We start from the raw sequence: 10,875 nt of genomic DNA, 5'->3' as shown, positions 1-10,875 counted from the left end.
TAATCCCCTCAGCAGCATACCCATTGTACGCCAGCCACTATCATTATAAAGAATAGTGAAGGACAATACTGCCATCTATCGCCACGTTATGTGTGTAATGTAAGTGGCAAATGTATGAAGCTGCTGATGCTGAAAATCGTTTGTGATTAATTTCTGTTCATTAAGCAAGAACAGAAAACTATATATACACCCTCAAATCTGTGCTGTTTATTAACATTCGTTAAATATAACAATAATACAATTCCATATTTAACACAAAAAAGGTTGTAAAAGGTGACATGCAGTCAAACCTGTTTAAACCACACAATGCATGATATGTCAAGAACCAAACTAGTATCAAGTATAAAATAAAATACTGGATGCCTCGAGGATGCTATATTTTAAAATGAAACAAAACCATGTAAAATCCTCAAATACCACATGTTACATTTTATCAAATAGCTACATGGACTGAATACACCTAAATTATATAGTATACCTATACAGGTAAAACTTAGGTGTTACATGTCTTCAGGTATAGGAACAGTATTACTTGATACATTTTTTTAAAGATTCTGAAATTTTGGGTAGCTATCCTTTTAAAATTATTTGCTATAAATTTCCTTGGTTTGTAAAATACAAAACAAAATTATAGCGGTTATGAGAGCCAATATATTACAAACCCATCTAACACTTTCAAATCAGAAAGTCTAATGGATAGTGGTCTCAATTGGTTAACTATCAGCTGTTTTATTTTTCAGTAAATACAAAACTGTCAACCACTTAGTAAATATTAACTATATTCTTTCATTCTATATGATGACAATATGTTATTACATTATATGGATTTATTTTTGATAAACTCCATTTAGGATTGTTTATAGGACTGTTATCTTGTCCTCTCCGAGCTACAGGAACTCACATGTAACTAAAAAAAAAAAAGAAATCTGAATATGGCCAGCAGAAATAGTTAGCAATTCATTCTTCAAATACTTTGCTTGCAAAGCTAATTTCACCTAACCTGGTCCTGAGTGCAATTTCATCATATCAGTTGCTCTTATTTTATTTTACATTCCAAATAGTAATAGTCATAATAAAAAACACCTTAAGCTGCAGTGATATATCAGAAGCTAGATGTGCTGTTGTGCATTCAATGTCTTTGCCTGAGACACCTGCAATTCCAGGCGGTGAGAATTCATGGTGTATCCTGTATGAAACCCTGGTCAGGAACCGCTGAAACTGTGGCAGAGGGCCCACATACACAGCCCTAGATTTCAGTGGGTGAGGTCTTCTGCTGCTGTGCTGCTGTTCGAAGACCGAGGAGCGCTTTCTGAACAGAGCTCTTCCAGGCATCAGTAGCAGAACCGCACCAGGGTGATGATGAGGAACATGAAGGTAATGATGATCAGGGCAGAGAGGATGAAGAGAAGAGCAGCAAAAGCAATGTTGGGTATAGGAAGTTTCAGCAGTTTGGCCTCAGCTGGGATCATGTTTGACTGGGCTAGCATATAGCCCAGGGACCAGGCTATACTTGTGTTATTGATCTGGAAAAGAGATAGTAGTTGAAAATTATTTGTCATGACATAACTGTTAGAACTGTTAGAACATCTTAGGTGCTTGGAAAATGAAGAAGTTGCGGGAGTCCCATTGGATAAAGAGTTGGTTTGAAATTAATAAAATGTGTCTTCATCTTTGTACCATAGAAGTTCTAAGTATCGATTTAATGCCTTTTTGTCAAAAACTGTACCTCTTTTTTAAAATTGAGATTTTCCCAGTTGTCGGAATTGAACTTGTATCCATCTACGAGGAGTGTATGAACATAGTTTGCGGAGTAACAAACAGATTTCAAGTGTACTTCTGGGAGTTTGTAACTGTTCTTGAGCTAGAATGCCAAAACAAAAACCATATTGATTAGCTCTGCAACTTCAACTGGTTGGCTGTATTGTTTAGTATTTCAACATACGAAATGCACACACAAAAACAAAAGCAAAGCAAAGCATAACAAGTCAAAACAACCATGTTATATATCTACATTCTCAGCCTCTTAGCAGTACTCACTGTTTTCCAGTCCATGGAGCAGACTGACCGCATGGTGGCATTAAACTTCTCTAAACTGTTAGAGCCACTTACGTTCAGAGCCTTGGCAGTATGGTAGAAGCCAGCATATGCCTTAGCAAAAGATAGCACAACAAAACAGTTAAGGTGGTAATGAGATTATGGCAATAGATTATCATATTGTCAAAAATAATGTGAATAAGCAACAGGGAAATATTTTTAGTCCTAAAAGTTTAAGGTTGGTTTTCAAAAGCTGTTCAGTCATATTTTCAATTCCACATTAGAATACTTTGATTAAAAGTGACAGAAATGGCCTAGTAAAAGAAATCCATTCAAGAAACCAAAACTAAAACTTTTTGTTATCCTTTATAAAAACAGACATTCTGTAATGTTGTTATTCTTAGTCATCCACAGAGATTAAAATGCCATTCAAATTGATGATATATGATAAACTGTCATGCTAAGTGGGAGTGCATACCATGAAGTCCCCGGTGACAGGTGGTTGGTAAACTCCTTCAAACGAGCAGTTTTCTTTTCCATGACAAGAATTCAGATCAAAAATCCTCCTGACCAGACGTTTGCACATAGCTGGGTCACTCTGTCCAACGAAAGTGATGTTCCTCTCTGGCCCATTCTGAGCTGGTGCCTGGCTCTTTGTACATTCACTGCCGAAGACATCACTGGCTTTCATGGTGATGTTGTAGCCAGCAGGATAGCACGGGTGGTTTATATGTGACCAGTTCGAGGACTTCTGGGATAGGGGTGAAATATTTAAGAGGCCAATTATTACACCCCTGAAAAATCTTGATTAACCACTTTTAACAAATTAGGAAATCCACAGTTCATCTCTAACCATGTTTTGGGATACATGATATATATTTCACTTGCAAAGAGCAAAATAAAGAAGAAAAGAGTAATGAATCTTAATGTAATTTGATCTGCCACTTCTCAACAACACAAAGACAGCAGTAGGCTGTCTGGGAAAGCACTGACTTACATAAGCTCAAGCATCAGCTACTGGTTTAAATGGACCGTGTGTGAACATTAATGGATTTGTGACAGAATGGTTTTACAGGAATTTTACATTTTGCCTTACTCTGGTCTGCTTTGTGTAATTAGTGTAAGCACCAAAACAAGAGAAATGGATTGATCAATACAGTAATGCCATAATGCACCTTTAATAGGCCTCGCCCTGTCTACAGACAGAGATGACATTACATTACATTCCACCCCCAGCAAATCAGGGCTGTTCAGGTCTTGATGGTTTCTAAAGAAAATTTCTAAAAACCATAGACTTTGCCAGTGGAAGTTAATGTATTTCTGATGTAGTGACTATTTTCCTGTTCTGTTCTTGAAGAGTTATGCCAGCATGCATAATATTTACAGAGTTGGAAGAGGGCTGCCTGTACATGCTTTTGTAGAGTAATTTTTCCCCCCTCAGGCAAATAACATTTAAGTAAAAAGAGGTGAACAGATCAATAAAGCTTACCTTTGCAAGCTCTGCTAAGACTTTCTTCTCTGCCTCATTTTTGCCATAGCACAAGAAGCTGTGTGTGTAGATGTTGTATTCATAGCCATAGAGTGCCACCTGGACTAGATCCTTCCCTCTAGTGTTGTCTGGGGCTGCAAAGGCAATCTGCGTGGATGCGCCGCCCAGGTCCAGAGAGCCCTGAGTCCTAGCTCCGTGTGCATGAATCCAGGCGTTCCATATATTCTTCTGTAGCAGAGATCAGAGCAAGACAGATACAGCTCAGTGAAAGATTTAGATCAATGTTTGTGTGCATAAAGTTTATATCTTTGTGTAGTAACTAAGACATGATGAAGAAATATTACATTTATTCAGTTTGTGGAACTGAAAACCATCAACAGACAATCTCATAAACCTTTGTTGCATAGAGCTCCCCTAAAATCTTCTCTTTTGGGGGCTAATTGTAAGATATAGCATGTTAATAATGAACAGCTTCTTTCATGTTTGAAGCTAATGATTGCTAGAGATTTAACACAGCCATCACTCAAAAGGAAAAAGCCTCTTAACCTGACCTCCAGGAAGTTTCCCATCAGATAGTTGACCGTGATCCACCCATACAGACCCTCTTCCTGACCTGAGATAATGGAAGCATTCTGGAAATCGAAGGGTAAAGAGTGCAGATATTCCTGCAGAGCCACCAGGATGATATTAGCAGCCGCTTCATTCTTCTGGCTGCATAGAAATTTTTTATTTTTTTTTACAAAAACCTCAGGTGTCATTTATGTCTAATTCCTAGTAAAGAATAATGCTTTATGTTTTACCACTCAGCTTATATAAATTTGGCTTGAGAAACAGTATATGTATTAATTTATGATTTTTAAGGTATATGACTCCACTGTGAATAACAGAAATCAAACATTGCAATATTATTGCTACATTGTCATAAAACAGTAGATATGTTTGCAAAAATTTAGACAAACTGCTTACTGAAGTAATCTCATTCCTGCAGTTGCTCCAAGAAAAATGGATGTGGAATTGCGCTGACTCAGTGGGACTGTCTCTGTTATGATTCCCATGCACTTCATAAGGTTTTTCCATGATTCTTTGTTCATTTCTGAGATACCTGGACCTGCATATAAACATGATCATTTAATAGAAATGGTTTATTTTTTTGACACAGGATTAAATAGCCTTTCCTCTAGTACATATTCATGCCCTTACAGTGGAACTCAGTGTCCACAGTGTTTGTTTTAGTTGAAAGACATGATAAATTTAGTTTGAAGAGAGACAAGAGTCCCACACATCATCGATGGGGAGAAACTTATATAAATTATGGAGGAAAGATCTCCATGATGGTTCACTAGTTCATACCTTTGACCTGACACATATTGGTCTGAGTCACAACCCCGGTGTTGTTCTCTTTCTCTGCTGGCCACTGGTAAAGATACACAGTAGTTCTGGAGGAACCAGCATCTAGCACTATGCCATACTATACACACACACAGAGAGAGAGAGAGAGAGAGAGAGAGAGAGAGAGAGAGAGAGAGAGAGAGAGAGAGAGAGAGAGAGAGAGAGAGAGAGAGAGAGAGAGAGAGACTGGAATTTTAACAACCTTAAAGAGTCCCATTCAATTGTAGCAATTAGAGCTGTAGCAATTTGCCATTGCTGAAGTCTTTGGTTGCTGAGGTTCTCATGAAGGCGCATGCATACTTCATGAGAAATTAAATGACTTCAACATGCAAAACTTGGGGGTTGATATGCCCACTCAGTCTAAATGTTGGAACTGCCCTGTTCAATGAAAAAAAATTAACACAGTTAAATAACATTTGGTGTTTGTTCTTAGTCAAACTAGTGAGTAGTGTGAACTTACAAGTTGTTAAACAATAGGCTTGGCTTAGGCTTTTGTATCAGAATGACTGAGCAATGAGAACCGGCTCAAAATAAGACAACCTTCATATAATTGGGCATTCTGATCACCAAATAGAGGAGTGGGTCAAACTCCCACTTCTGACGGTTACTTTCAGCAGTTCTTCCTCAGGATCAATAAAGATCTATCTCTCTAAACAATACAAGCATTCTGACACATTACACAATTGACCCCTGGGATAAAAGCCCCAAGGCAGACTATGCTAAAGATGTTTTTTTTTATATATGCACTTGCTTAGACCTGCACTGTTTGCAGATTCTCTCTAGCCTATGACACATGTTTATAATATAAGTCACAGTCTTAAAAAATAATCACAACTGTCAAGACTAGTTTCGGAGCAGCTCTTACACACAGCATTTTCAAGATAACAAGGCAGCATTTCCAGTTAAACTTGATTGGATTGTCCTCTGTACTTTTACACTTGCTTGTAATTAACCCTGGTGTGTTTGGAATATAATATTATTTGCATGATGCAGTTTGGCTAGTCTGTGATTGAAATTTGTCTTATGTGAAGGGTCTTACCTTAAGTCCAGGAGAAACAAAAGTCCTTTGTTGCTTCTGAACTGTAGCGATTGCTATGATGATGGCTATGCTGACCAACAGGAAGAAAGTAGCCAAGGCTGTTGTTATTTTGCTCATTATTTCCTGTGAATGGTTGCGGTAAGAGCATGAGTAGATTATTTATTCTCATAAATGAACAGCTTTAATTTATAGGTTTCAATTAAATAAATTTTAAAAAATCTTAGTTTTGAGTATGAAATGTAATACCATGCTACAAAATTTCAAAAATGCCATTTCACATTACAAAATAACCAAAGAAAGTCAGATAAGAACTTACTTAGTGAACCATGGGGTTAGCCCTAGTTAGAAATAGCTGACATGTCGACTTTAGGTTTGAATCTGTCTCTCCTTTATATATAGAGTTATAGTATATAGTTATAAATATGTATGTCCATATATACTTAAATATATATTATATATGAAATATATATGCTTGAGATTGTGAGATTAAGGTTTCTTAGGAAATGGCAAAAAATAAAAAACACAAACTCATTAATGCCATGGATGAAAAGAGTCTGACACAAACTGTACAGATCAATAGATGAGTTAGTAAACAGACAGCCTATAAGGGCTTACAGTGCAGTATTATGAAGGCACCTCTAAACGTCTGTAGATCTGCAACTGATTTGACACTGTCAATATGTCTACATTTCCGTAATCTATTACACATTTGTAATGTATCTATTACATATCTATTGCTATTATGTTTTTCAAAGAAAATTGTATTTATTTGCGCATAGTGGGAGACATAGGAAGACATATTTAAGTGTATTGATTCTAGAATTCATCTTTAATTTTTAATCCTAACAACTTCCTGCGTTGGTCCGAATCTTTCAAGAGCATAGTGTATAGAGGAGCATAGGAATGCAAAAAATACAATGCTACAACATACTACAACATATTAATTATTAATTATTATTATTATTATTATTATTATTATTAATATTAATTAAATTGGAACAATCTTTGTACTTATTTTACAACAATTGTGCAAAAATAGAATGAAAGCATAACTGTAATGGTGTCTACCTGACCATACTTTAAAGAAAGCAAATGTTAGACATACATCTCCATATGCATTTCAGCCCTTTATAAAGAATACAAGTTGGTAGATCTCATTGGAAAAAAATGTGCATTTAAATGTAGATATTTTAATTTTTAATACTAATATCAATAATATTTAATAAAAACAATTTAATATGTAAAATACATTTACATTTAAATACACTGGAAGTATGTATATTAGTACTTTAATACAAATGTGTAATAGCATACAGTAAAATGTAATTTGAAAACAATTTCTTAGTGCATACTGAATACACCAAAAATACATATTATCTTTGAAGTTCCACAAGAACACATAAAAATGGTTCTATTTTAGGGTGGTCTAGTTGACTAGAATTAACATAGGCTTCACTGCTAATTTTGTAAAATTATAATATTACAAATAAAATGTAGCTGTTTTCTAACAGTTTGTGCGTTTTTGCATGCTAAAGTTTTGGACACTTAAATATATTCCTTTTCACTAGGGAAAAGAACACCGCACTCCATGTCGCGCCATTTAGGTACAATTAGGTACTTTCTTTATTTTCTTTGCTGAATAAGGATTATTGGACAAAAAATGACAAAATATCATACAAAACTACACAAACCCCAAACTACAAGGAAGATTCTAGGTGAGTAACTGGAGTGTACTGTAGTAAGACATGTAGATATATTCAAAATTGTAGTAAAGTATGTTCCCAGAGAAACAGAACATTTCAGACAGAGATCCTTCATCAGCTGTGCAAGCAAAGCAAAACACCCCTCCCCCCCCACACACACACACACATATATATATATATATATATATATATATATATATATATATATATATATATATATATATATATATATAAAAGGAAAGTGAGGAAATGGACATCTTTGCCTACCTTTTTGTGTGAACCTCCAGTAAGGTTATCAGAAGAATGTGATTCTTTCTTGACCATCCTGTATAGGAAAGTGTGTTTGTGGGTGTGTTTTTGCACTGTACTTGTGCATGTGTTCTAGAGTGTCAGAATGGGAGGGGCAACAGAACTCACAATAAACTCCTCCCACACAGGCAAGTACAGCCTCCTAATCTTTTTTTTTTTATTCTGAAAACAGTAATTATTTGTATACTTATGTCTAACACATGCTTTAACAGATAGATTTTCTATTTATAATCCATATCTCATTACTTTTCCCATCACAGATAATTGTGCACAATAGCACAATTTCATTGATATACCTCACATTCTTAATATTGAGAAACATACTGCTCCTCTTCAGACTGTGTTCTCACGGGCTTAACTACATGCTAATGAGATTTTATTTAAACCTTCAATAACCCTAATCATTTTCCATTGGGAATTTTCTGAACTGGATGCTCATAATCAGATGTTTATGCATGCTCATCTGTGATTTTGCTGATTGAAATCCCACTTCCAGTACTGCAGTGCAGTTTCACAAGGGGACTAAAGAACCACATTTGTCTCTGTGGAAAAAGTAGGAAGCCATATAAGCATATTGGTTATAGTAGCAGACAACAACAATAATGTTAATGTAAAATGATTTCAGTGGGTAGTTTGGCTTTTATGACGAACTGGAACTGTAGATGCCTGCTTTTAAAGCACTTTATGGTAATCTAAGTAGGAAGAGGTGTGTGGTGGCTGGTGCTCTGGGAAAAGTGTAGACCACATTCATGAACTGTGTCTCTGTGTCATTAACAGAAACATCCATGTGCAAGATAGCTTTGGTAGCATAGGTACAGGGGATCATTTTGTATGTTCAAAAAGTATTAAATGAATCATAATTGGTTTGAATCATTATATTAGAATTGCTAACTCAAATTTCCAATCATTGCACTTGCTTAGAAAGCAGACACTTCTTGAGTGGTTTCCATTACCCATCTACTTTTAACAAAGTAAATAATATGGTACACATCAAAAACCAGGAACCCTCAGAAACTGTTTATATGTAGAGGCTAGTCTTTTTATTTTTATTTTTTACAAAATTCTTCAGCAAATTTCCATATACTATTAATTAAAAGAATCCTGCCTGTTTCAGGGCAGTGTAGAAAGATTTAGCTGACACTTTTATCCAAAGCAATTTACAATTATGACTGAGTGCAACTTGAGAGTTAAGGGCCTTGCTCAGGGGCCCAACAGTGGCAACTTGGTGGGGCTTGAATTAGCAACCTTCCAATTACAAGTCAAGTACCTTAACCACTGAGCTTCCACTGCAACTACACCCAGCCTCAATCCCTGATCTTGCAGATAATAAACATGTGCTCTTACAACCAGTCCAAAGAGCCAGCTCACTGATACAAACCCCACAACACCCATTTTAATAATATCTCTGTGGCACTACCATCTCCATCGAGGTGACTGTCTCCATCACAGGCAGTCATACCAATTACTATTGCTATAGCTTTCATTGATACATGGGCAGAAATAATTTCATTACATCCATATGTGTCATTCACAGACAATTATAGAATGTCAGATATCATGTCTTCTAAATACTATCTGTGCCTTGGAACAGCACATATCCTCAGTGTGAACCAGTACACAATGAGACAGACTGGAGAAGAGACAGTGAAACTGGATTAAGCTGTTCCTCTTATCACATGCTGGCTTTAATAGGAATATTTTTAGATGTGAGAGTGATTTGACACCACATTAGGCAGCACAAGCCGGAAAACCTGTCATTCGTAATTAGATCGAAGGAGTGGGGTGAGTAGGAAACAGCTACTTCAGCTCGCACTGGACTCTGAAGGGGATTGCAGCCTTAGGCTTCACTGCACACAAACCCTTGGCCTACAAATACATAGCCCTGTCAATGGTGTTTGATGCCATTGACTCAAGCTCAGCTTGGTTGAATGCATTACTTTGGTGTGTTTCTATTTCAGCAAGTTTAACCACTTATTTATGTGAATAAATATTTAAGGAGTAATGACAGGTTATTTAAAGTTAGATTTTCACATTTTGGTAATATTTTAGATTGAAATAAGTATGTACATGTCACGGAACGCTCGCCTCCCGCGAGTCACGTGGTTCGGCCAGCCACGTGCACTAGGAGGACTTTCGTGTGTGGCCACGCCTGCACACGCTTGTACTTCGTTTTGTCTGTGTGTATTTAAACTCACGTCAGGGTGTGCGGCGTCGTTGGTCATTGCAGATGTAATGTCTGAATGTAACGTGTTTATGTTAGATGTATTCTTGTGTATCGTGTTTGTTTAACGTCAATCGTTTCATGTTCATCGTTTATAATACGTGTGAGTGCTGCTGTCGTTTATGTTAATAAATGTTCGTCCCTGTCGAGGAAATCTGTGCGTCCTGCCCCTCGCCCTTGGTGTTGGTAATCCTTTGATGTGTAAGACAACCTTACTTAAGACACATTTCCTCAAGGCAATTAAGCAATGAACAGAGAAGGCCTATAGGAAATAGAGCCTGGTGTGAAATTACTTACTGAGCTGCTAAAATCCTGTGCAGCAGCAGCAGTGTCCTCTAATATATGAAAATGGTAATGCACCATATAAACAAATATCCAACAGAAAGGCCATTCAGTGATGTGCTATCATTTTTCAGGCACTCTGTGGAGAAGCAATGGAAAGAGTGAGTGAAAGAGAATGGGGAAGATTTTCAAACAGAGTAGCCAGAGGGCTTTCCCCTTCAGACCATGCCCTTTGACTTCATACTTGGAGTCTGGCATCAATTATGCACAATCAGACAGTTGTTCTACTCTGTTTTTACTGTTTTTAGCCAAATATCACTGTTCTTTGTTCTCACATTTATACAGAGATTACTGAGTTCAGTTAGATAGTTGTGAGTTACTGCCTGGTCTGTGGTACTGTAGGACTGAC

At 36.6% G+C, this 10,875-nt stretch overlaps 1 protein-coding gene across 1 annotated transcript; it reads right to left on the bottom strand.

The window, feature by feature from the left end:
• Positions 1-230: 230 nt before the first annotated feature.
• On the bottom strand, positions 231-6,068 carry LOC145654558 (ectonucleoside triphosphate diphosphohydrolase 3-like). The gene is made up of 9 exons (XM_081708786.1): positions 5,952-6,068; positions 4,874-4,991; positions 4,490-4,631; positions 4,075-4,234; positions 3,524-3,751; positions 2,513-2,785; positions 2,038-2,148; positions 1,727-1,861; positions 231-1,523 (listed from the first exon to the last, which is right to left on the bottom strand). Exons 1-9 carry the CDS (start codon positions 6,066-6,068, stop codon positions 1,332-1,334), a joined length of 1,476 nt encoding a protein of 491 aa, XP_081564912.1. The 3' UTR covers positions 231-1,331.
• Positions 6,069-10,875: the final 4,807 nt, after the last annotated feature.

Source organism: Electrophorus electricus, unplaced genomic scaffold (assembly GCF_041902795.1).
Source record: "Electrophorus electricus isolate QZ-2024a unplaced genomic scaffold, ASM4190279v1 Scaffold132, whole genome shotgun sequence".
Taxonomy (NCBI): Eukaryota; Metazoa; Chordata; class Actinopteri; order Gymnotiformes; family Gymnotidae; genus Electrophorus; species Electrophorus electricus.
Note: the sequence above shows the minus strand (reverse complement) of the source record. Positions and strands in the feature narration are given on the sequence as shown.